The sequence below is a fragment of the Epinephelus lanceolatus genome, chromosome 21, assembly GCF_041903045.1.
Source record: "Epinephelus lanceolatus isolate andai-2023 chromosome 21, ASM4190304v1, whole genome shotgun sequence".
NCBI classification, from domain to species: domain Eukaryota; kingdom Metazoa; phylum Chordata; class Actinopteri; order Perciformes; family Serranidae; genus Epinephelus; species Epinephelus lanceolatus.
The window spans coordinates 34,315,961-34,343,875 of NC_135754.1; the positions used below are offsets into that span (position 1 = coordinate 34,315,961).

Sequence of the window (27,915 nt, forward strand, 5' to 3'; positions counted from 1 at the left end):
TTTGTTGTTTGCTCACTGTCTTTTGTTTCTCTTCTTCCAAACTTTATGACATCATCAGGAAACTCAGTGACATCACAGTGACGTATTGTAATCACAGGAAATGAGATTTAAAAATAAAATATGAGGTCGTATTTTGAAGGGAACCATTTCAGTGTGTTATTTTCCTGACAGTCAGTCAGAGTTAACCAACAGGAGCTGAAAACACTGTGACATCAAGCTATAAACACTGACATCACAGATCAGTTTTACCTCTGTCAGAGAGACGTCTCAGTCGTCAGGAGTAAAACATGTCTGGATTCTGTAAATGGACGTAATTCTCCTTTAATGTATCTGATCAGCTGAGTGAGTCTGTTTCAGTTTAACTTTAATACTCTGATGATACATCACTCTCTCACATTAAAGTCCTGCACTGACTCACATTAATACAGAGTGAATCATAGATCAGAGTGTTGTAAACACACAGAATTATAACTGAATCATATCGTATATCAGAGTGCTGTAATATTATAACTGTGTCAGAGTTTCCACAGAGCTGCTGACTCTCAACGCTTCCTATATAGTTTCAGTTTTTCTTCTTGTTTCAGTTGGTCTCCCTGTCGTCGTTGATCTGTGTTGTGGTGTAGTAAACACTGCTGAGTTCAGACCATCAGACTGATGAGATGCGACAGGCGGCAGAGATGATTAACATTCTTCTTCCAGATGACTGGGTGAACTGTGAACACATGAGCGCTACAGGAATCTGAATGATTAGAGAGCAGGCATAGATCACAGAGGCAGAAATAAAACACTCATTCATGGACACGAATAAACTGCATATACAAAGTTACTACACAGAAAATAAACAATATAACATTAGTGCACAAAATGTAACGTCGATAAAGAGAATTTAAATAGAAAATATAACTTAAATAAACAGATACATATAATAAAGCTCCAACATGTTGTGGAGTTGTATCATTGGCCCATATGCATGTTGTTGGACGTGTTGGTTCACTCAGCTGTGAGTGAACGTCACAGTGACATAGACAGTTTGACCTCAATGAGCCGCCTTATCTTTCTGTAATTAATCGATAATCTTGAGTCTTCAGATTCTGCAGCAGAGTGAGCGCTCTGAACGTTCACGCTGTTCTTTGGTTCAGACAGCTGCAGACACAGAGGACAAACTTTCCTCCGTCACACTTTATCGTCTCTGTCGCTCAGAAGATTCACAGATGTCTAATACGACACAGACTGAACATTTTCTTTGACAAAAAAGACTTGCTGTGATCATGTGACCCTGTGACTTGTTTGTTTCTGTCACAGAGTTTCCATTCACAGATTATAGAGTTATATAACAGGAAGAGACATCAGCACACACACACTAACTCCCCACAGGAAGATTAAAACATCATCATGTTGGTGCAGATCAGCTGGTCACAACCCAACTGTTGTGACATCACATCATCATAATGACATCACTGACTTCATCAGCTGTGACAAACACAGACAGACAGACAGACAGACAGACAGACAGAGTATTAGTGTTATATAACACTGAGAGAGGCCACACAACTGTTACATAACACACACATACACATAACCAGGCTGCAGGTCGGCCTCCATCAGAAGATCAACAGTTGGATCCCTGTCTTCTCTCCTCTCCTTATTAATAATAATAATAATGATGATAATACTAGTTACTAGTCCATACCCATTGAGTGCACAGTTGCCCACGTACAGTTTCACATGGTGTGTGTTTGGGATACAGGTCATAGGAAACTGCAGATTAAATAGTTGACTGAACCCATTAAGAAGAGCAATGTATTCAGACAGAGTTTTTGTGAATTTGATAGTACGATTGCAGCCACAGCAATCTGTCTCATTTTAGCCATTTTTCTGTTGTTATAGCGCCACCCAGTTGCCAATTAGAGTTAAATTTCTCCAGTCACCTTGAGGCGTCCTGTTCTACATATCTACCAAGTTTAGTAACAATCCATATGGTGGTTAGGCCTAGATAAGAAATGAGCTCTCTAGCGCCCCCATTTTGTTTGATGGGGTCAATAATGGAGGGGTCCCCTCAGATTATGTGTGCTCATATGCCTACAAAGTTGCGTGGTGATGGGTGAAACCCTTGAGATGTTATACACCTTTATGTGATGAGCCACGCCCTCCACAATATTCATTGCCTTATAGAAGCTCAGTTTTAGTAAGTTTTCCAACTTTTGCCAAGAGGGAACTTTAGATATTGGTCCCTAGATTATGTTCACCCAGTTTCATGCAGATCGCTCAAACTTCCTAGGAAGAGATCCATTTGAAGTATTTTTCAAAAAATTCAAAATGGCGGAAAATCTATATAAGCGGAAGTTATGGGTTCTTGAGGCAAATGTGTTCCTCATGAGGAGAGGCATCTCTGTGCAAAGTTTCATGTCTCTACGACATACGGGGCATGAGATATGCCCATTCAAAGTTTGACATTTCAATCGGCTGCTATAGCGCCCCCCTTTGGCCAATTGATGTAATATTGCTTCATTGGCATCCTCCCATGACCCTCTACCACTGTGCCAAATTTCACATGGATTGACCAAGTCAGTGAGGAGAAAAACGTGGAACAGACACACAGACAGAGTTTTCGTCATTATATAGTAAGATAATCTTGGTGGGTTCAGTTTGTCAGAGAGAATTAAGTTCAGACGTTCTGTTTTATTTACATATTATTGATTATAGATATTGATACATGTGAGTGTTTCAGTTTAGTTTTCTATTGGCTGAACAAACAGGATGAAGAAACTTCACCTTCCTCTGTGTGTCGTCTCCAGTTTGTCCACCAGATGGAGACAAAGTCCAGGTAATAACCACAGATCTGAACTCCACAGTGACCACAGCTTCATGTTCACACCCAGGAACAAGCCGAGGGTTCGTCAGGTCAGAGTCACTCACTGAGCCCAACACATTATTAAATATCTCAAGATATACAAGACAGAAGTTTGAACTTTAAGGGTAAATTCGAAGACTTTTCTTATAGTTTTGTCACAAGGAACAACTTTTAGTATGAGGACGCTTTGTGAATATGACCCCTGACCTTTAATATAAAATCAGGATGTTCAGCTGAGACCAGAACATAAAAAGCATCAGACCTGCTGTTAAGTTTTAAACTCTGTGTTGAATCAAAGATCCTAAATTTATACAACTGAAGTCTCAGTTTGATCCAGCAGAGGGCGCAACGTCTCCATCACACCAACAGCAGTCAGACCAACACATTTAAATCTTTATTATTTTTGTTATTATTATAATTATTATTATTAAATCAAATAATAAAGTATTACATAAATAAAAACAGACAAAATAAGAGACTATTATTATTAATATTATTCTTAAAGAAGGGGAGATAATAACTAAAATAAAACTCCTTAAACAAATAAAAATACCCTGATGAGAAGCTGTGATGAAGCAGAGCCGATTTTAGGAACGATGAGTCGACCTTTATCTGATGATCTACTCTGAATATGTCAGAGACACAGGAAGAAGCTGAACCATTAAAAACTATTAGAAGTATTTTAAAATCAATTCTTTGTTTTATTGGGAGCCAGTGAAGAGAAAATTAAACTGCTGCGTTCTGAACAAACTGCAGTTTATTTAACGTCTGAAAATGAACACGTGAAGCAGCTTCTCAGAGTCTGACTGAGACGAGAAACATCAAACTTCTGATTTATTTCTGAGGAGGTAAAAGGCAGTCGTAGAAATATTAGAGATGTGCTGAAGATCAGTGTCTAAAACCACACCCAGGTTTTTTAAAAGCTCTCATAGTTTTACAGACAGAGAGTTATTAACAGAGACTTTGGTCCGACAAACAGAATCTGTGTTTTGTCTTTATTAAGCTGTAAAAGATTCTTCACCATCACCAGTCTGAAAACTTCACAGACGTGTGTTTAAATATTATTCCAGGTTTAAATATTAATGACAATATTAAAGGTCACAGATGAACTCTGTTGTTTAAATTGTTCTCATCTGATTTATTTTTCACAGATTATTAATTTTCATTTTTTCACCTTCACAATAAAAGTCCGGAGACGTTCTTCAGTCCTGATGAAGAGGACAGAGGAGGAGGAGGAGGAGGACGCACCAGGTTTGGACATCTGGAGCCGCCAGTCAAAGCTGAATTCATTAACCTCCTCTGTTAATTAATTAAAGACACGTCAGCTTCGATTAGGACGCGTTAAAGAGCCCAGTGATTCTAATGAACCTCATCAGAGAGCTGCCTGACAGACCTCACTGAGGGCACAGCAGCTGATCGCACTCACCTGAGACTCCTGTGTTCACCAACATGAACACATGAACACATGAACTGCTCTCCGTTCATGTTGGTGGTGAATACGTGACTCTGGTTTTATTCCGGGTGAACGTTCAGCAGACATTAGTGTGGTTTATTAAGCCTTTGTGTTGGACAGATGACTGAATGATTGTGTTCAGGTGAGTGAAGTCATGTGTTCATCTGTCAGCTGACGTGTTTGCTGGTGAAGACAGGAAGTGCTGAGAGACGTTCTCTGGTCTCCACAGAGTCACCAGTTTGTGGTTTTAGTATCTGAGTCTCCCGATCACTCACTCACTCATTCACTCACTCATTCATTCAATCACTCATTCATTCTGCCTTGCCTTTATATCGCTGACTGTGTTGTCATGCCAGACATGGCCACGCCCTCCTGCCCTCTGTTGCACCATCTGACCTGCTCTGCCCACCAGCTCACCTGCTTCCTGTCTCCCTGATGACCTCAGCAGGAAGTCACTGCTCAGCTCTGCAGCTCTCCTCCCCTCACCTGTGTGATCTCACCTGGACTCTGCTGCACAGGTATGTTTTCACCTGTCTGTCTCTGTCCTCAGGTGTGTCCCATGTGCTCCTTTAAACATCAGACTGATGGTGTGAAGCTTTGTTGTAGCTCAGTGAGCACAAGCTTTGATCCAGTGTTCTCTGTGACGTACAGTGTGTGTGTGTGTGTGTGTGTGTGTGTTCAGATACCTGCAGTGTTAGTTTTGACTTCATCAGATGTGAATCTGTCTGAACTCTGACTCAATTTCTATTCCACTCACTATTTTTGTGTTGCTATGCTAATGCTGTGATCCATTTACATCGCTACGAGCGGTGAGACTCAAGATGATGTTATAAAATGTCGTAACGTCCTGTTTAAATTGATATGCGTCCCCGTTTGCGTTTGCACCATTTACGACCTAAACGTAAACAAAGATGAATGCCTCCAAGAAAGCAGTCGTCGCTATTGCAGTAGCAGAGCCTTTATCGTTAGCAACACTGCTAGCTACTATCACCAACACCAAGGTATAAACAACACATACACGACAGCCACTTACAGTAAGTATAGGGTGCAGCCATCTTTGCTTTCTTCAGTCTTTCGAAACTCGTAGTCCTCTGAGTTCGTACGAGGCCGCTACTGGTAGAACTGCCTCAAAGAGGCGTGTCATGTCGTGTTGCGTAATTTTGCGCAGCTTCCTGTCTTTCCTACCGTCTTACTAGCGGTAAGATCTATATGGAACGCCCCATAATCAACACGTTCAGGTGATGTCATCATAAACGACACCCTGAGAGCTCCGCCTCCTAGTTAAACGGGCGCTAAACAGGCTGCACCTGCAGCGGTTGCCGTGGCAGCAGGCTAACTTCAGAGATGACGTGAGCTTAGCGCTGTGAAGGAAACGGAACGACACAATCATCACGATCTTTATCTTCTCTCTGTCTTGTGGTCATGTTGTCTTTATGTGACGGGTGTGGACGGACGATGACTGGAAGAAATAATTTCTGGACAAAACTGTATTCAGAAGGAGAAACAGTGACACCTGGTGGACGAAGTATAAACGTGTGTGTGAGGTGGAAACTGAACCGAGACGATAAAAATAATTATGTTAAACAAGAAAACAGACTGCAGGAGACAACATGAGACATTAATGACCTTCTGATGACTTATCTCTGCACCTCTGCTTCAAAACAGGCAGAATAACAGGAAGTGGATGTTAAAAACTGCAGCACTTCCTGGACCATTCGACCTGCTGGAAACGGAAACAAAAAGTTAAATTAAAAAACATCTACAAAACTCAAACAGCTGGTTAACATGACAGAAGAAACGACACACACACGGAGGCAGTTTGCCTTGTAGGCCTTCTCTAGGGAAACCCTTTCTGACAGAAATCTGTTGACTTTAACTCAAACCACAACTTTTTTCCAAACTTTAACCAAGAGGATGTTTTCTGTCAGAAAGACGTCAGGAACATCGACCGATGAAACAGCTCAGCAGCATTTTTTAATAAGACTCTTTTTCAGTTATGTGAAACACACAGTGAGGGTCGGACAGACGAGCTACGGGAACAAAGGAGGTACAGAACTTGAGTCTGTCCACACATGATTCAGTTGTCTGAGACTTTTCCTTCGTTTGGATCCACAGTGAGCTGAGTCACAGAGAGTCCAGGTTTGTCATTGTGACTGAAGGTCAGTTTGGGTTAAAGGCTTCAGGTCGCACACGCACAGTTTAGGCCATGAAACTTCAGACATAAAACACTGACACATCAAAATCTGAATGTTAAAAAAATAACCGTGATTCAATTACAGATGATTTGATGTGAAACCCTCAGAGAGACTCTGGAGACGGTCTGAGGAGTCAAAAGGTCACCGACCTCTGATCCAGGAAGTGACATGATGTAACCAGGAAATCTGAGATTTGTGTTTGAAGTGTTACATTTAATATTTGGTCGTGTATGTGATGACCAGATCAGACCAGACCGGACCGGACTGGATCGGATCGGATCAGATCAGGTTAGGGTTCTGAGGGTCTCTGTGGTCTCGGTCGTGTCTTTATGATCTGTATCAGAGTGATGTGAACGTCAGTGACCTGCAGTCTGTCCAACAAACATTTTTTGCCGTCAGGTTGTTTCAGTCAGATGTATTCAGTGTTTCAGATGTGACAATGGCTCCTGGATGTTGAAAATGAAGCTGAGCTCAGCAGATCAAGCTCCGCTGGACTCTGACTGATATGAACTCTTTGCGTCTCTACAGGTGAAACACATCATACTGAACCCTCACACAGTCAACTGACACTGAATGTTTCCGTCAGGTCTGAACTCTTCCTCTGTGTGTGTGTGTGTGTTGAACATTAATGAGTGATGGTGGTATTTACATTTCTGCTTCACATGACAACACGTCACAGTCACTGTTCGGCCCGTCGCTCTGTGTGATGTGTTCACTGTCTCTCTGAGAACAATTTACAGAAGTGTGATTGTTGTAAACATATAAATCTAAATCTAAATATAAAACACATTTTAAGGAGCAAAGGAAAAAAACAAAGAATTCTGATTTTGATTTTTTTTTGTTCCCAGTCAGAAAAATAAAATCTGTTCTTTCATTTTTATGTAATATTCCATAAATATGATTATATCTTTTATTAAGGATAATAACCCACTGTGTGTGTGTGTGTGTGTGTGTGTGTGTGTGTGTGTGTGGTCCATTCTGCAGACAGAGTCCTGTCCTGTTAAGTGTAGTTTGACGTGTTGAACAGATTTATGAATCAAACAGACTCTGATTCCGTTGTTTTGTTTTTATTTTACATTTTATTCAATTTTAAAAAAAAAAAAAAAAATCCAAACAGTTAAAAAAAGAAAATCTGAACTAAAACAAAGAGATGTCATCAGATGAACTGATTGATACACACACACACACACACACACACACACACTGATAATGATCAGTGTTAATTATCAGTGTTAATAACTGATCACCATCACTGAGCTGCAGATGATCAGCTGTTTCTCTCCGTCTCCTCTTGGTGTCGCTCTTTCCTCGCTCGGACGTCTCTCTGCTGGGATGAAGGAATTCCCTGAACTGGGACGACTGGAATTCCCTCTGCAACACACACACACACACACACACACACACACACGCAGAATGTGAGAGTGTTTTTCTGTTTGCAGCTGAAGGTCGACCGCTTTGTTTCCTTTCATTTGATTTTCCAGGTTTCTGCTGTTTTCTACTAAGTCTTTCTGAAACACAGAGAAATGGAGACAAACAGTAGAGTCATAAAATAGAGATGCACAGATCACAATAAAAGCCAGTAGATGAGAACATGAACATGAAACAGTTAATTTATTTACAGTAAAAAAGTGAAGCAGAACAAAATGAATAAAACAGTAGAGTTCAGTAGAATAAAACAACAGAGTTCAGTAGAATAAAACAGAGTTCAGTAGAATAAAAGTAGAGTTCAGTAGAATAAAACAATAGAGTTCCGTAGAATAAAAGTAGAGCTCAATAGAATAAAACAACAGAGTTCAGTAGAATAAAACAGCAGAGTTCAGTACAATAAAACAGCAGAGTTCAGTAGAATAAAACAGAGTTCAGTAGAATAAAACAGTAGAGTTCAGTAGAATAAAACAGTAGAGTTCAGTAGAATAAAACAGGGTTCAGTAGAATAAAAGTAGAGTTCTGTAGAATAAAACAGTTGAATTCAGTAGAACAAAACAGTAGAGTTCCGTAGAATAAAAGTAGAGTTCAGTAGAATAAAACAGTAGAATTCAGTAGAATAAAACAGAGTTCCGTAGAATAAAAGTAGAGTTCAGTAGAATAAAACAGAGTTCAGTAGAATAAAAGTAGAGTTCTGTAGAATAAAACAGTTGAATTCAGTAGAATAAAACATTAGAGTTCAGCAGAATAAAAGTAGAGTTCAGAAGAATAAAACAGCAGAGTCCAGTAGAATAAAACATTAGAGTTCAGTAGAATAAAACAGTAAAGTTCAGTAGAATAAAACAGAGTTCAGTAGAATAAAACAGTAGAGTTCCGTAGAATAAAAGTAGAGTTCAGTAGAATAAAACAGAGTTCAGTAGAATAAAACAGTTGAATTCAGTAGAATAAAAGTAGAGTTCAGTAGAATAAAACAGAGTTCAGTAGAATAAAAGTAGAGTTCTGTAGAGTAAAAGTAGAGTTCAGTAGAATAAAACAGTTGAATTCAGTAGAATAAAACAGTAGAGTTCCGTAGAATAAAAGTAGAGTTCAGTAGAATAAAACAGTAGAGTCCAGTAGAATAAGACAGTAGAGTCCAGTAGAATAAGACAGTGTTCAGTAGAATAAAACAGTAAAGTTCAGTAGAATCAAACAGAGTTCAGTAGAATAAAACAGTAGAGTTCAGTAGAATAAAAACATGAATTCAGTAGAATAAAACAATAGAGTTCAGTAGAATAAAACAGATTTCAGTAGAATAAAAGTAGAGTTCAGTAGAATAAAACAGTTGAATTCAGTAGAATAAAAGTAGAGTTCAGTAGAATAAAACAGAGTTCAGTAGAATAAAACAGTTGAATTCAGTAGAATAAAACAATAGAGTTCAGTAGAATAAAACAGAGTTCAGAAGAATAAACATTAGAGTTCAGTAGAATAAAAGTAGAGTTCAGTAGAATAAAACATCAGAGTTCAGTAGAATAAAACAGTAGAGTCCAGTAGAATAAGACAGTAGAGTCCAGTAGAATAAGACAGTGTTCAGTAGAATAAAATAGTAGAGTTCTGTAGAATAAAACAGTAGAGTTCTGTAGAATAAAACAATAGAGTCCAGTAGAATAAAACAGTAGAGTCCAGTAGAATAAGACAGTGTTCAGTAGAATAAAAGCCAGTAAAATGTAAACAGAAGTCAAAGTGAGGACCTGACAGAGGACTAATAAGCAGTATCAGTCCTCCATCACCGTCCAATGAGACGAAAATCTGAGTCCACTTGTGATGTCACAATAAAAGGTTTCTGATTTTAATCAGAGTTCAGTTTGAGTTCAGATGAATTCAGAGATCATGTCTGATTTAAATTGATTGTTTCCAGGTGCAGTGTGACGGATTCAGGAGACAGACACAAGCTCATGTCCTCAGTGAGACTCAGGGAGCTCTGAGTTATTTCAAGGTGCGACATCACTGTATTTATTTTCCTAAAGCTAATTGACACAACTTGACTTTCCTAAAGTTAACCTACCTAATGTTACGTTCTCAAATGATTATTGACTATTTAAATGAATCTGATTGATGTGTTTATATTATATTATATTATATTATAGTTATTGTATATAATCTGTATCTCTGTCCTGGTTGATTCCAGCTGCTGGTTCACCTGAGTGGTTTTATACCTGTGCTGTTGTTCAGGCTGAAGGTGACTGAGTCTGTAAAGATCATCCAGCTCTGACTGAGCCTGATCCTCCCTGTGGTTCCTCCTCACCAATATACAGACAGAGAGACGAGCTGATGATGAAGATCAAAGTGACAGAAAACATGTAAGTAAACATCATATATCAGGCAAAAGTTTAACATGTCAGGGATAAAAGAAACAAAAATGAGAATAATGAAGCGTAAAGAGGACTGGGCTTCAAATGTGATGAAGCTTAAATAAAGACATTAATATTTGATGGAGGACTGATGATACACAGCAGAGATAACAGATGGATGTGTTTCAGAGGTGATCGAGGTCTGATGATACACAGCAGAGATAACAGACAAATGTGTTTCAGAGATGATGGCGGTCTGATGATACACAGCAGAGATAACAGATGGATGTGTTTCAGAGATGATGGAGGTCTGATGACACACAGCAGAGATAACAGATGGACGTGTTTCAGAGGTGATGGAGGTCTGATGACACACAGCAGCGATACCAGAAGGATATGTTTCAGAGATGGAGGTCTGATGATACACAGCAGAGGTAACAGATGGATATGTTTCAGAGGTGATGGAGGTCTGATGATACACAGCAGAGATAACAGATGAATGTGTTTCAGAGATGATGGAGGTCTGATGATACACAGCAGAGGTAACAGATGGATGTGTTTCAGAAATGATGGAGGTCTGATGATACACAGCAGAGATAACAGACAGGTGTGTTTCAGAGATGACGGAGGTCTGATGACACACAGCAGAGGTAACAGATGGGTGTGTTTCGGAAATGATGGAGGTCTGATGATATACAGCAGAGATAACAGACAGATGTGTTTCAGAGATGAAGGAGGTCTGATGACACACAGCAGAGATACCAGAAGGATATGTTTCAGAGGTGATGGAGGTCTGATGATACACAGCAGAGATAACAGATGAATGTGTTTCAGAGATGATGGAGGTCTGATGATACACAGCAGAGGTAACAGATGGATGTGTTTCAGAAATGATGGAGGTCTGATGATACACAGCAGAGATAACAGACAGATGTGTTTCAGAGATGATGGAGATCTGATGACACACAACAGAGATAACGGATGTGTTTCAGAGGGGATGGAGGTCTGATAATACAAAGCAGAGATAACAGATAGATGTGTTTCAGAGGTGATGGAGGTCTGATGATACACAGCAGAGATAACAGATGGATGTGTTTCAGAGATGATGGAGGTCTGATGATACACAGCAGAGGTAACAGATGGATGTGTTTCAGAGATGATGGAGGTCTGATGACACACAGCAGAGATAACATGGATGTGTTTCAGAGATGACAGATGTCTGATGATACACAGCAGAGATACCAGAAGGATGTGTTTCAGAGGTGATCGAGATCTGATGACACACAGCAGAGATAACAGATGGATGTGTTTCAGAGGTGATGGAGGTCTGATGACACACAGCAGAGATAACAGATGAATGTGTTTCAGAGATGATGGAGGTCTGATGACACACAGCAGAGAAAACATGGATGTGTTTCAGAGATGACAGATGTCTGATGATAGACAGCAGAGATAACATGGATGTGTTTCAGAGATGACAGATGTCTGATAATACAAAGCAGAGATAACAGATGGATGTGTTTCAGAGGTGATGGAGGTCTGATGATACACAGCAGAGATAACAGATGGATGTGTTTCAGAGATGATGGAGGTCTGATGATACACAGCAGAGGTAACAGATGGATGTGTTTCAGAGATGATGGAGGTCTGATGACACACAGCAGAGATAACATGGATGTGTTTCAGAGATGACAGATGTCTGATGATACAAAGCAGAGATAACAGATGGATGTGTTTCAGAGGTGATGGAGGTCTGATGACACACAGCAGAGATAACAGATGGATGTGTTTCAGAGATGATGGAGGTCCGATGACACACAGCAGAGGTAACAGATGGATGTGTTTCAGAGGTGACGGAGGTCTGATGATACACAGCAGAGATAACAGACAAATGTGTTTCAGAGGTGATGGAGGTCTGATGACACACAGCAGAGACAACAGTCACCAGTTGATGAATGTTGGTTCCAGTGAGCTTTACAGTATCCGTGAGACGTGACGTCGAGGTGCGGACTGTGACACGCCTCTTCTTCAGTGAGCGTTTAACTGTGTTCATGTTTTAAATGTTTGCTCGGTAATCATTCTGTTGGTGGTTTGATGTGATGACTTTATGACTTTGTGACAAGTTTGGTTCATGGTGTTTCACCAGTGTTCCCAGTATCCACAGTCTGAGTGTTCCTCCGCCGTTTGAGCCTGTTAATGGTTCCTATTGGCTGACAGATGATCGGTGAGGTGATGTAGGTCAGGTTGTTTATTGTTTGAGTTCTGTTTAAATAATGAAGGTGTGAGATCAGTGTCGGTTTAACACCAGAAAACACACACACAGTGACACACACACACACACACACACACACACACACACACACACGCATACACTGATTGTGGGTTTTGTTGCTGGTTAAAAGCTGCTGTAGTTTAAACTGACTAAATGAATGAATGAATGTTTTCCACCGAGTCAGCCGTGTGTGTGTGTGTGTGTGCGTGTGTGTGTGTGTGTGACAGCTGGCCCATCTGACTTTGCCGTGACATCTGGGAAACCCGCCGGTGTGCCGCCACGAACGCCGGTTGATGTCGCTATTTAAATGCAAATGTGTGTGTGTGTGTGTGTGTGTGTGTGTGTGTGTGTGGAGTGCTCGCACCGTCACACACACACAAAGGGAAACACTTCACACACAATAAAGACGAGGAGGGTTTAACACACACACACACACACACACACACACACACACACACACACGGAGCAGCGCTGCGACTCGTCTGTAAATCAGCCGATAACCTGCAGAAATAAAAATCAGTGATTAAATTAAAACTGACGTTTCTTCATTTGTTTAATATTTTTTATAAATAATTATCGACAGATTTAATTAATGATTTTATTCTATAATAATTTGACCTCTTTTGTTTCAGCAGCTCTGACGTTAATTTACAGATTAAAGATTTTAAATTCAGTCTCAACTAAAACTAAAAATATACATTAAATATTTTATTCAACATTTAAAATGAGACTTTTAATTTCTAATGTTTAATTTAAAACTAAAGTAAAAGATACAGAAACAATAAAAATATTTTGGAAGAAAGAGAAATAATAAACTTCTCATTAAATAAATATTGATTTTCATTCATTTAAATGCAGAAAATGAAGCTGATAAAAACAGTGTGAATTAAACCGGGGACAGGAAACAGATCAAGTTAAAGTCACAGAGGAGAAAAGATAAAGCAGGTAAATAATGAATCTGTGTTCAGGTGTAAAAGCAACGCGTCACATTGACGGATGAGCTGCGGCTGATGAATCCAGTTTGAAAGAAACATAACTCAGTTTGTCGTCATGTAAATGAGATCAGAGTTCAGCTGCAGCCGGACTTTAATCTGAAAAATAAAAAATCTGATTCTCAAACTGATCACAGATCAGTTACTGGGCGTGATGAAGATTTACACCTCCTTTCCTCTTCCTCACACTCCTCACAGACAGATTCATGGTGTCCAATAGAAATATAAATGTATATTCTTTTTTATTAATAAGTTAACATGATTCATTTTTCAGTTTTATTATGACCATATTTATAAAATACATAAAGCAGATTACAGATGAAGTGTTGATCACTGACTCCTCATCATATTTCATAAAACAAGATGCTGTAAATTTATCTTGTGTCTGAACTAAAAACATCAGAAGACAACATGAACAAATGAAAGAGAATAAACAGAAATAAAAATCTCAACATGAGTGAAATATTCAGAGAAGACAGGGAAAAGTAAACAGGAAGTCTGAGAATAAATAAAAATAAAAGCTGATTTTTAACAGAGGAGAAAAAACAAATGTTACAGAGGGGACGACAGCATCGACCCGCCGCTGCAGGTCGGGGATTTGTCCCGAAAGAACGGAGCCTCATTTGGAAACCAGATTGCCATCTCCTCCTCCTCCTCCTCCTCCTCCTCCTCCTCACCTCCACCCCTCCCCCTCCAGCACTCCAGTCCTCCTCCTTCAGACGGCTCATTTATTTATTCTACATTCAAATTAAATCATCAGCTTTTTACCACAGGAAAAGAAAACATCAGCAGAAAATTTACAGGATCGTTCTTCTTCTTATTATTATTATTAATAATAATAATAATAATAATGATATTATCATCAGGTCAGTGTATTGATCAGGTATTGATCTCTTCAGTCACTGTCTGAATTTTTTTAGTTTTTAAAATATGAAAAGAACGAGTAAAAAAAAGTTCAAAGAGGATGTTCACTTACCAGATCTTCATCCAGGAGGAGACGCTCCTCCTCCTCCTCCTCCTCCTCCTCCTCCTCTCCTCCTCCTCCTCCTCCTCCTCCTCCATTTAGACTCTTTCTCCTGTTCTTTATTTTTTCTCTGCGTTTCTTTCCCAGTTTGAATTTTCTTGCCGAAACAAAGAGTCCTCTTCTCTTCTCTCCTTTCTCTTTCTTTCTTTTCTCCTCCTCTCCTCTCCTCTCCTCTCCTCTCCTCCTGTTGTTTTTCATCTCCTCGGTCCACCCCTCAGAGCCTCGGAGGCCTTCGCCTCCAGAATACAGGAGCACTGTTACTCTGAGAAACCTGTCTCACTTCCTGTCTGTCAGTCAGAAATGTCCCGTCACCTGAGGACTTCCTGTTTCACAGACTTTTCTTATTCTCATTGTTATTCACTTCCTGTGATGTCATCAGCTGACAGGAAGAGACACAAAGTTTCTGTGTGATGACAACATGAATGTTTGTGTGTCTCCTGTGCAGGAAGTGACCTCACAGGATCCCTCACCGGCTTCCCAACAGCACGGCAAGTACCTTTAATCTTTAAATGATTCCGTCTTTGAATGGAGGACAGAGACATACAGAGACACAGAGACACAGAGACAGAGACAGAGACAGAGACACAGAGACACAGTGACAGAGACAGAGACAGAGACACAGAGAGACACAGAGACACAGAGACACACAGAGACATGGAGAGGACAAAGAGGACAGAGACACAGACACACAGAGACACAGAGACACACAGAGACACAGAGACACACCAGAGACACACAGAGACACAGAGACACACCAGAGACACAGAGACACACCAGAGACACACAGAGACACAGAGACACACCAGAGACACACAGAGGACAAAGAGAACAGAGACACACAGAGACACACAGAGATACAGATACACACCAGAGACACAGAGACACACCAGATACACACCAGAGACACACCAGAGACACACCAGATACACACCAGAGACACAGATACACACCAGAGACACACAGAGACACAGATACACACCAGAGACACACAGAGACACAGATACACACCAGAGACACACAGAGACACAGATACACATCAGAGACACAGATACACACCAGAGTCACAGAGACACACCAGACAGACACAGATACACACCAGAGACACAGAGACACACCAGACAGACACAGAGACACACCAGAGACACAGAGACACACCAGAGACACACAGAGACACACCAGAGACACAGAGACACACCAGAGACACACAGAGACACACACAGAGACACACCAGACACACAGAGACACACCAGAGACACACAGAGATACACCAGACACACAGAGACACACCAGAGACACAGAGACACACAGAGACACAGAGACACACAGAGATACACAGAGACATAGATACACACAGAGACACAGACACACCAGAGAGACACAGAGACACACCAGAGACACAGAGACACACCAGAGACACACAGAGACACACGGAGACACAGAGACACACAGAAAGAAAGAGAGTGTAAATGACTGCACAAGGACTCTCTTCTGTTTCTGGTTGGTCGGTTCGAGTGCTGCCTCCTCTCTCCTCCCTCCTCCTTCTCTCCTCTCACACACACACACACACACACACACACACACACACACACACTCACCTCTCCTATCCTTATATGGTCAGGCTCCGCCCCTGGCTGTGATGTCGTCAGCAGCTGGGAGGAAGACCCGTGGGGTTTTTGGGTTTTGGCGTCCAGTCCTGTGGGGCCGCAGGGCTGAGAGTTTCTCCTCTGCTCCTCATCCCTCCATCAGCGCTCCTGTTTCCTCTCCTCTCTCCTCTCCTGTCTCCTCCTCTCCTCTCCTCCTCTTGCCTCCTCTCTCCTCCTCTCTTTGGGGAAAAGAAAAAAGACACTTTGCTCGCGCTCGATTCGCCGTGCGGACTCGTCTCTGTTCTTCTTCTCGTTTTCTCGTCCTCTGAGGATTTTATTTTTCTTTTTTTCCTCCTCCTCCTCCTCTTCCTCTCCTCCTCGCCGGGTTTCAACCTGACGGCCGAGAATTTTTAAAAAGTCCTTTAAAAAAAAAGACATTTTTCTTTCAGTGTAAAAAGTTGAATGAAATGTAAAAAAAAGACAGAAAAAGTTGAATAAAACTCAGCTTGTCTTCCTCCTCTTCCTCCTCGTCTTCCTCGTCGCTGGCTGCTTTCGGCGTTTCGATGTTGATGAATTTGACCATCGAGCCTCCGTTCGTCCTCTAGAGCTCCTCTGGGTTTGGGTTTTTTTCTGGACTTTTTTTCCTGCTGATTTTTCTACTTGTTGTTTTGCCTTCGTGTTGTTTCGTCCTCGTGGTCGTGCGGTCACGGCGGTCGGAGCGTCGGGGCCCCGGAGATGTTTGGGATCCAGGACAACCTGCCCCGCGGGGCCACGGCCAGCATGAAGGAGGAGCCGCTGGCTGTTCGCTCCTGGATGCACTCAGCTGGCGTGGTGGACGCCAACACAGCCGCTCAGAGGTAAACTCTCCGCCGCTCGCTGCCGCCCCACAGGGATTCTGGGAGCTGTAGTCCCAGCGGACAGACGGCCGCTCCGCAGGAAGGTTTAGACGAGCAGGAGAGAGCTTTAAATTCAGTTTGTCTCCGGCTCTCAGAAACGATTCTCTGAGGAAAGTTTATTTATGAGGAAGAAAAACTCTCCAGATTTTCTCACAGCGACTCAGACGAAGAGAAAAAAAGATTTTCTGATCATCAGCAATTAAAGAAAATATATCTTCACATTGTTTTAAGATCAGGAAAAAAAATGTTTCAGGGTTTTTTATTTAAAAGATTTTCTTAAGTTAAAAATAACTTTCTGACTCACTTTATTAAATCAAAAATGTTTTAAAGATTTAAAATCAGATCAAGTCTGTATTTTATTTCCTGCAGCTCAGAACAAACAGAACATGTGTGAATCTGCTCGTCTTCATGTTTCATCACTTTGATTCATATGTTTCACGCTTCATTTTTCTCATGTTTCTGAAGCTGAAGGTCAAAAAAAAAAAATCAGCTTTGTGTCGAGGTGTAAATTAAAGATATAAATGAAAATGATTTCAAACTGAGGCTCGGAGAGAAAAACTAGAAATTCATTTTCATGTTTCTGCTCAAACATAAACTTTATTTATAAAGTGGGAAATTAACAAAATGTTTTCTGAAGGTCAAACCTGCCGCGTGAACGCCGGCCGACATCAGGAGGATTTATTCGTGTAGAAATATGGACAGTAAATATATGTTATTAATGATGGTGTTTCACGTCTGTCACAAAGTCACAGTTCATGTGTCTCAGAGCCGCAGATGAAACATGAACAATATGAAGTCATTAATATCAATCATATGTTTGACTGTATTATTCTAATAAAGCAGTTTAATAATCTGAGCATCAGATAAATATCTTTAATCTCATTTTAAACAGTTACAAAAGATCTGCTCAATTAATTTCAATATTCTTTAAATAATAAACAGTTATAATAACAGTTATTTTTATTATAAATAAAGTTACCTGAGAACTGATATTTGTCATATGATTAAATCTGTAAATAAAAACACACACAGTTCAGATTTATATGAAAGCATCAGTGAAACCTTCAGTTCATGTGCTGAGAATGAAACAGCTGAAACATCACTTTGTTTTTCAGACACAGATATTTGATTTAATTTGACTTTGAAAATATAATGTGTAAAATCAGTTAAATGAGCTTCAGGTTTTTAACAGACGTCTGTAAAGTGATAATATCTGTGTGTGTGTGTGTGTGTGTGTGTGTGTGTGTGTGTATGTGTGTGTGATCTCCGTCTCTCCGCTGGCATCAGGACGGAAAATAATTCCGACTTTATTTTTAACGTTTGTACAAATTTACAAATGTTTAGTTTAATGTGAAAAGTTTGAATGTCGTTAAAATGTCGCCGTGAAATTTATCAGCTCAAACTTTGTGTCTGATATTTAACAAATCAAAATTATTAATAATCATAAAGCAGCAGAATAAAACCAGCTGATGAGGTGAATCTGCAGAGTGTGTGTGTGTGTGTGTGTGTGTGTGCGTGTGTGTGCAGATTAAATGTTTATAATTTAAACTGAAGGTAAAATGGTTATTAATATCGGTGTTAATCTGAGGAGTTAAATAAAGCAGCAGCAGCAGGATGAAAAGTGTGAACGTCTGAAGTCGTGCAGAGAATCAGTGTCTGATTTATTAACATTAATTAACATTAATTATCATAAAGTTTGTGATGTTAGTTTTAGTCTTGGCTCCACAGCAGATCGTTTTTAATCGTTCCACAGATTTCATATTCTGCGCGTGTGTGTGTGTGTGTGTGTCGGCTGCAAGCTTCACTCTGAGCTTTATTTCTCAGGTTGATATTTAAAAAAATGTGAGAACATAAATCTGATAAAAGAAATGAAAGAGTTATTAAAATGAGGAGCTGCTGTGGGTCGGGGTCAGAGCTGCACTTTGACTTGTTGATGATGAATATTTATCTGACTCAGAGTTTGAACGTGTTGTTGGTGAGACGATTGATTCATGTGGAGGTTAGCGCCCGAAGCTTCGTGTCACTTTATGAATATTTAGTTATTCCTCTGAATTATTACCTTCGTCTTGTTTTTACATGTTTGAGGTCAAAACTTATTTCTGTCTTTCTCCTCACATACATGACGACGAAATTTTTTTATCATCGAGGTTTCTCTCCGTCTGTTTTTAAACTCTCACTCTCCTCTACACTTTGTCATTATTAAATATATATGATGTATAATTTCAGCGTCCTGTCACAGAGCGATGATTCAGGGATGTTTGATGCGCTCGCTGTCGGCAGTTGATTTTCTTGTGAGGAGCGTTTGATTTAAACTCCAGCGTGATGCAGAGTTTTAATGTATTAATGTTGGATTAATGAATGAATTAAAGATCATTTAGTTTCCTGATTAATAAATGTGTTAATGTTGTTGCTGTCAGCTGGAAACCATGTAGCTCCACAAATTGTTTTAACAATCATAAAAAAATATTCAGATGAACCGTTTATGTCTTTGTGGAGAGACGGCAGGTCGATGTCACACAGAGAAATGTTTTACATCATCTGAAATCTGAAGATTAATTTGAGGTGCAGCTCAGACTCTGTGAAGTTTCATGAATCTGTAACAAACATGGTGTTCTCTTCAGGCACTTTTTACAATTTGAGAAATGATTTAAAAATAAAGGTCAATAATCCCTCCAAAATCTTGTGTGACTTTTGTGAGTCACTGAGAGCTGCAGAAAAATCCACGCTGTGATTTCAAACTTTTGACATCTGGAGATTCTGTAAGATTCCTTTGCTTCTCCTGGTTGGAGGTTTAAGCCCTCGGCTGCTGCAGCCTCTCATAGACTGTCACGTCAGCTGAGCTCTGTGGGTCTGAAAGGGTTAAAACGTTCTCATGTCTTATAGAACATGTTTCACAGCCGGTAAAAGAACATCAGGAAAACCAGTCTTTATTAATGCACAGTCAAAACACCTCCCGCTGAAAAACTCTGATTTGTGTGTGGACTGAAAACGTTGAGTCCGTTTAGAAACGAGCGCTTCTTTTTAATCTTTGTCTCAAATATAAAATCAAATTAATTCACATCTCTGACGCCTTCGCTTTGACTTAGAATAATAACTGGGAATTACAAATGTTAAGTTTTGATTTCACAACTTTTTTTATTTCTTTTTAATTATGTTTTATATTTTACACTTTGTTCTAAACGTCGTCAGTTTATTTAATTTCTGCTGAAAAACAGCTGAAATTTTGAAAATGTTCATTCAGCTCTTTATTAAATGTTAGTAAATGTTAGAGGAAACATTGAAGCTGTGAACCATTGTGTCTCTGTTGTCCCTGATGTTCTTCTCATACATCTGTCTGTGTGTCCCTCAGCGGGGTGGGGTTAGCCCGGGCGCACTTTGAAAAGCAGCCCCCGTCCAACCTGAGAAAATCCAACTTCTTCCACTTCGTGTTGGCGCTGTACGACCGGCAGGGTCAGCCAGTGGAGATCGAACGCACCGCCTACGTTGACTTTGTGGAGAAAGAGAAGGTGAGCGCGGAGGGAGGAGCCGGGACACAAACCAAACACATCTGAACGCATTCTCTGAACAATCAGAAACCAAACGCACCTGCGGCGTTGAACCAAACAAACAACCCGAGTATTTTGTTAGAAACATGAAGATGACACTGAGGGAGACGCTGACAGTAAAAATCAAACACACCTGTGTTACAGCCTGCTGAGCCCCACCCCTCCAGATTAACCCCCGTGTTACAGTGATGTTTACACCTGTAGAAAATCAGTGAACTTTTTCTTTCGTCATGTCGGTGTAGAGTTGGTAGAAACAGTCAGGGAGAAGCAGGGATGGAAAACAAACACACCTCTGAGCTCCAGATCACAGGCCGTATCTGTAAAAAAAAAAAAAAAAGTTCTTCACATGAACTAAGTCTGGAAACCAAGCGCCTATGAGAGGTTACAACCAGAAACCAAGCGCACCCTCTCACACACCCATCACAAGTTTCAGCTACAGTTTAATTTCCGTCTCCACCCGGGTGGAGCTTAGCTGGAGGTCACAGAGGTCACATGATGTTTTGTGTTCAGGAGCCGAGCGGAGAGAAAACCAACAACGGGATTCACTACAAACTGCAGCTGCTCTACAGCAACGGTGGGTACGCTTGTTTTACTGCACGGCGCTGCTGTCATACCAGTCGCTGTTTGAATCTGATGAAGATGATTCTGATGAAGGTGTGTGTGTGTGTTCAGGTGTGAGGACGGAGCAGGACCTCTACGTCCGGCTGATCGACTCCATGACCAAACAGGTACATTACTGATTATTGATTACTGATGATCATCTGTTTAAAGTGAAGTAAAGTGAGGTGGAGACATGATCGATCAGCAGTCTGATCATGATCTGATCACATGATCATCAATAACTGTGAGACAGATTTCAAAATAAGAGACTTTATTTCCTCCTGCAGTCTGACCTGTCAGATTAAAATTCAGACCGACTTCTCTCTGACAGTCTGTGGTTTCTATGATCTGATACACTCCTCCTCCTCTTCTGCCTCCTCCTCTTCCTCCACCTGTCTATGACCACATTAACACACCTGTCTGTGACCACATTAACATACCTATCTGTGAACACACCTGTCTTTGAACACACTTGTCTGTGAACACATTAACAAACCTGTCTTTGAACAAATTAATACACTTGTGTATGAACACATTAACACACCTGTCTGTGAACACACCTGTCTGTGAACACACCTGTCTGTGAACAAATTAATACACTTGTGTATGAACACATTAACACACCTGTCTTTGAACACACCTTTCTGTGAACACATTAACACACCTTTCTGTGAACACATTAACACACCTGTCTGTGACCACATTAACACACCTGTTTGTGACCACATTGACACACCTGTCTGTGAACACATTATCACACCTGTTTGTGAACACATTAACACACTTATCCGTAACCACATTAACACACCTGTCTGTGACCACATTCACACACCTGTCTGTGACCACATTAACACACCTGTCTGTGAACACATTAACACACCTGTCCATGACCACATTAACACACCTGTCTGTGACCACATTAATACACCTGTCTGTGAAGACATTAACACACCTGTCTGTGACCACATTCACACACCTGTCTGTGAACACATTAACACACCTGTCTGTGACCACATTAACACACCTGTCTGTGAACACATTAACACACCTGTCTGTGACCACATTCACACACCTGTCTGTGAACACATTAACACACCTGTCCATGACCACATTAACACACCTGTCTGTGACCACATTCACTCACCTGTCTGTGACCACATTCACACACCTGTCTGTGACCACATTAACACACCTGTCTGTGACCACATTCACACACCTGTCTGTGACCACATTAACACACCTGTCTGTTACCACATTAACACACCTGTCCGTGACCACATTAACACACCTGTCTGTGAACACATTAACACACCTGTCTGTGAACACATTCACACACCTGTCCATGACCACATTAACACACCTGTCTGTGAACACATTAAAACAGCTGTCTGTGAACACATTAACACACCTGTCAATGACCACATTAACACACCTGTCTGTGACCACATTAACATACCTGTCTGTGAACACATTAACACACCTGTCTGTGACCACATTCACACACCTGTCTGTGAACACATTAACACACCTGTCTGTGACCACATTAACACACCTGTCTGTGAACACATTAACACACCTGTCTGTGACCACATTCACACACCTGTCTGTGAACACATTAGCACACCTGTCCATGACCACATTAACACACCTGTCTGTGACCACATTAATACACCTGTCTGTGAACACATTAACACACCTGTCTGTGACCACATTAAAACACCTGTCCGTGACCACATTAACACACCTGTCTGTGAACACATTAACACACCTGTCTGTGACCACATTCACACACTTGTCTGTGAACACATTAACACACCTGTCTGTGAACACATTAACACACCTGTCCATGACCACATTAACACACCTGTCTGTGACCACATTAATACACCTGTCTGTGAACACATTAACACACCTGTCTGTGAACACATTAACACACCTGTCCATGACCACATTAACACACCTGTCTGTGAACACATTAACACACCTCAGGAGTGACACGTTGAGACAATGAGGACCAGATATTGATGGTGTCCAGTTCTCCGGAGGATGAACCCGTCACATGTTAATGACTCCATGACTGGCGCCCCCATCAGGACAAACGTTACATCTTAATCAGTCATCAGGACGTGTGTTCACTGTGTGGCTGCAGTGACCTGAGCAGCCTGTAGGAGGCCCTAACAGAGCTGCGCTCACTGTGATGGAGACTGATCCAGTCAGCACTCTGTGTTGTCCACAGTGACACTAATGGAAAGCAGCAGCAGCAGTTGAAGCATTTAAATCTAACGAGTCATTCAATTAGTGAGGTTTTAACGAGCGTGCCCGTCAGGCGTCCTGTGATCCGGCTCCAGCTGTTTCATATGAATACATTAGATGTATAATATCTGCAGGCAGCAGCTGTAATCCAACATTCAGAGGATCAAATGTTTGCCCTCAGTCTGCTGCTCACTTCACACACAGCGCTCACTCAGGCTAATAGCTAATAATGACTCATAATTGAGACAAAGAAACGAGCTTTTAATTGAGTTGTTTCTGCTGGTGGATTCTGAGGGGCGGAGACGTTCACTGATCAGCAGCTTCACTCTGTCACCTGCGGCTTCACTCTGTCACCTGCAGCGTCACACACTGCTGGACACCAGGAACACCTGGACACGACTCACACCTGTGTCTCTGTGTTTCAGGCCATCATCTACGAAGGTCAGGATAAGAATCCAGAGATGTGCCGAGTCCTGCTGACACATGAGATCATGTGCAGGTAAGAACAAGCTGGTCCAAAAACACCTGAAGACCAGGTGTGACCTCATGAGACTGTCAAACCTTGTCAACCTCCTCCTCTGGACAATTTAAACAAGGTGGACCCAGAAAAATCTAAATAGACTGTCTATTCCAAATACATTTCAGAACAGTCACACCTGGTCTGAACAGACTCAGGAACAGCCACACCTGGTCTGAACAGACCAAGGAACAGTCACACCTGGTCTGAACAGACCCAGGAACAGTCACACCTGGTCTGAACAGACTCAGGAACAGCCACACCTGGTCTGAACAGACCAAGGAACAGTCACACCTGGTCTGAACAGACTCAGGAACAGCCACACCTGGTCTGAACAGACTCAGGAACAGCCACACCTGGTCTGAACAGACCAAGGAACAGTCACACCTGGTCTGAACAGACCCAGGAACAGTCACACCTGGTCTAAGCAGACCCAGAAACAGTCAGACCTGGTCTGAACAGACCCAGGAACAGCCACACCTGGTCTGAACAGACCCAGAAACAGTCACACCTGGTCTGAACAGACCCAGGAACAGCCACACCTGGTCTGAGTAGACTCAGGATCAGTCACACCTGGTCTGACAGGACCCAGGAACAGTCACACCTGGTCTGAACAGACCCAGGAACAGCCACACCTGGTGTGAACAGACCCAGGAACAGCCACACCTGGTCTTAACAGACTCAGGAACAGTCAGACCTGGTTTTAACAGACCCAGGAACAGTCACACCTGGTCTTAACAGACCCAGGAACAGTCACACCTGGTCTGAAGAGACCCAGGAACAGCCACACCTGGTCTGAGTAGACTCAGGATCAGTCACATCTGGTCTGACCAGACCCAGGAACAGCCACACCTGGTCTGAACAGACCCAGGAACAGTTACACCTTGTCTAAACAGGCCCAGGAACAGTCACACCTAGTCTGAGTAGACTCAGGATCAATCACATCTGGTCTGACCAGATCCAGGAACAGCCACACCTGGTCTGACTGGACCCAGGAACAGCCACACCTGGTCTTAACAGACCCAGGAACAGCCACATCTGGTCTGAACAGACCCAGGAACAGTCACACCTGGTCTGAACAGACCCAGGAACAGCCACATCTGGTCCGAGCAGACCCAGGAACAGCCACATCTGGTCTTAACAGACCCAGGAACAGCAGCATCTGGTCTGAACAGACCCAGGAACAGTCATACCTGGTCTGAACAGACCCAGGAACAGTCACACCTGGTCTTAATAGACTCAGGAACAGTCACACCTGGTCTGAACACATCCAGGAACAGTCACACCTGGTCTGAACAGACCCAGGAACAGTCACATCAGGTCTTAACAGACTCAGGAACAGTCACACCTGATCTGAATAAACCAAGGAACAGTCACACCTGGTCTGAACAGACCAAGGAACAGTCACACCTGGTCTGAACAGACCAACACCTGGTCTGAACACACCCAGCAACAGTCACACCTGGTCTGAACACACCCAGGAACAGTCACACCTGGTCTGAACAGACCCAGGAACAGTCACATCTGGTCTTAACAGACTCAGGAACAGTCACACCTGGTCTGAATAAACCAAGGAACAGTCACACCTGGTCTTAACAGACTCAGGAACAGCCACACCTGGTCTGAACCTTGTGTCCCAAGTGTGTCTGAGTGGATTCAGTTCAGGTTCGGAGGAGTTTTTGAGTCTGAAGAGAAATAAAGGTTTTTATTATTCTGTCTTTGTTTCAGTCGCTGCTGTGATAAGAAGAGCTGTGGAAACAGAAACGAGACGCCGTCAGACCCCGTCATCATCGACAGGTAGATACTGACACACACACGCACACGCACACGCACACGCACACGCACTGTATTAACATGCAGTGTGTGTTGATCTCTCCTGAATGTATTTCATGCTCTCTCACACACATTATTTTAATAGCAACATATTTCTCCTCTTCAGTGTGCGTGTGTGTGTGTTATTATAATTCAGACCTGATACATAAATCTGTGTCTTTATAAAACAACATGTCTGACTGTGTCTGAGCTGATACTGTCATCATCACTGTTTCACACAGACACACCGACAGTGTGTGAGATGATATTATTCTATATATATACACGTGTTTGTGTGTGTGTGTGTGTGTGTGTGTGTGTTTCTGTAATTCTCCAGGTGTGGAGTGCAGGTGCATTTGTCCCAAAATGCAGAAATCTGTCAAATCAAATAAAACAACAATGATGATGATGATGATGCACACATATAACACACATCTAACCTGGTCTTCATATTAATGCTGTAGAGCCAACCACATGACATCACTTCCTGTGTATCATTCATTCTTTCGTCTCTTTGTGAGAACATGAAGTTAACGTTCCTGAAGTTTATGTTCTGAAATCAATCAGCTGCTCGTCTGTTGACATGTTGAACCCACAGACGTCAGTGGGCTGATGGGAAATGGTGTTTGTTAAAGTCTGAGACACGTAAACATTGAATAAACAGTGATGTTGGATTTGAAAACACCTGATATGACTTTTGTCACACGTCGTGCTGCTGAGCTCAGGTTTGTTGGACGTTCAGTTGTTCATGTGATCTACATTGATATGAGTTTGTGTTTGTGCTCTCTGACGCTGAGCTGACTTCCTGTTTGTAGTGCTGTGAAGTTTATTCGTGATGACATCATCTTTTTTTTTTTTCTCTGTCATCAGTCAGAGAATTAAAGCAACTGTTGTGATGTCACTAAATGAAATCTTGACACACTTAGATCACAGACGTGGTCGACTGATACATGTGGTGCTTGTGGTGAAATGTGCTGTGATGTTCTCTGAGATGTGAGCAGCTTGCTGAGCTTTCAGTCGGCGTCCATGGTCATCGTTTAGAGAATAACAGTCTCATGTCTTGGTGAATCTTAAACAGCTCGTTTAGTGTCAAACACACTTTGGAAGAGACAGGTATTATAAAAAGAAGCTGCTGAAACAAAGGAGAGATGACAGGATGAGTGTGGAGCCGTCACCTCTGATAGAGGAGGAGGAAGACTCTACTTCATGTAAATGTTTCAGGTGATGAAGACGATAACAGTGAGATCGTGTCTTCGTCTCTTGGACTTCAACAACAAGGAAAAATAACATCATTCACAGAAATCCTAACTGCTCCTTCCCCTCCTCCTCCTCCTCCTCCTCCTCTCATCTCTGCTTTTACTCTCCCTCCTCCTCCCCTCCTCTCTCCTCTCCCATGAGGAATCATACGCTCTCCTCTCCTCTTTTCACCTCCCCCTCCTCCTCTCTTCACCCCTCCTCCTCTCCTCTCGTCCTCCCCCGGAGTATTAATCTCATTCCTCCCCCCTCCTCTCTTCTCCGAGGCTGTGGAGGGAGGAGGGAGGAGGGGAGATGGAGGGATGGATGGATGGATGTGACTGCTGCAGCCTTTTGAAAAGAGAAGTGGTGATATTACAGCAGCTCTTTTTTTCTCCCCCTGCCTGCTGAAATGCATGATGGGAAGGTCTCCTGTGTTTTCGGCGGCGTCCAGTGAACAGGAAACATGTCAGGGTCAGACTCTGCTGCTGAGAGCACAAACACTGCCTTTATTTAACAGGCTGGCTTTCACATTCACACTCACTTTAATCAGGACTGAAATAATGTGTCTGAGTGAAGTCATCGTTCCTGCAGCCGCTCACAGGATGTTTCTTTATCAGCCTTTAAGTCCTGATTTCACCGCAGCTCCTGTGATATTTAAATAATATAAATTATATATAAATGGAATATTTGAATATTTATTTAAAAATGAGGTGATTATTTGAGTCAGAATTAAACCACTCTGTTCGGAGCTGGTCATTTAAATATTAACGTGACCACTAACCTGCATATTTAATCTGACCTCGGTTCTTTCAGAACATATAAACGATCTGACATGACGCCCTCTGTCAAGGTGCTATTTCTGACTTGTTGTCCTCGTGTTTCAGTCACTCTGCGGCTGTGTCCCACGATAACGTTAGAAACGTGTTTGTGTTCC

The 27,915-nt window shown here is 41.8% G+C and overlaps 1 protein-coding gene across 4 annotated transcripts in view; it reads left to right on the forward strand.

Annotated features, from left to right (window-relative positions):
* The first annotated feature begins 16,108 nt into the window (after positions 1 to 16,108).
* Positions 16,109 to 27,915, forward strand: part of LOC117246657 (transcription factor COE3-like) — a 58,624-nt gene continuing 46,817 nt past the window's right edge. For all 4 annotated transcript variants that reach the window (XM_033610543.2, XM_033610545.2, XM_033610544.2 and 1 more), the window contains exons 1-6: positions 16,109 to 16,979; positions 20,368 to 20,524; positions 21,074 to 21,137; positions 21,236 to 21,291; positions 23,842 to 23,915; positions 25,662 to 25,730. In XM_033610543.2, coding sequence (XP_033466434.1) covers positions 16,858 to 16,979; positions 20,368 to 20,524; positions 21,074 to 21,137; positions 21,236 to 21,291; positions 23,842 to 23,915; positions 25,662 to 25,730 — 542 coding nt within the window. In that variant the 5' untranslated portion in view covers positions 16,109 to 16,857. The remainder of the gene's footprint in view (positions 16,980 to 20,367; positions 20,525 to 21,073; positions 21,138 to 21,235; positions 21,292 to 23,841; positions 23,916 to 25,661; positions 25,731 to 27,915) is intronic.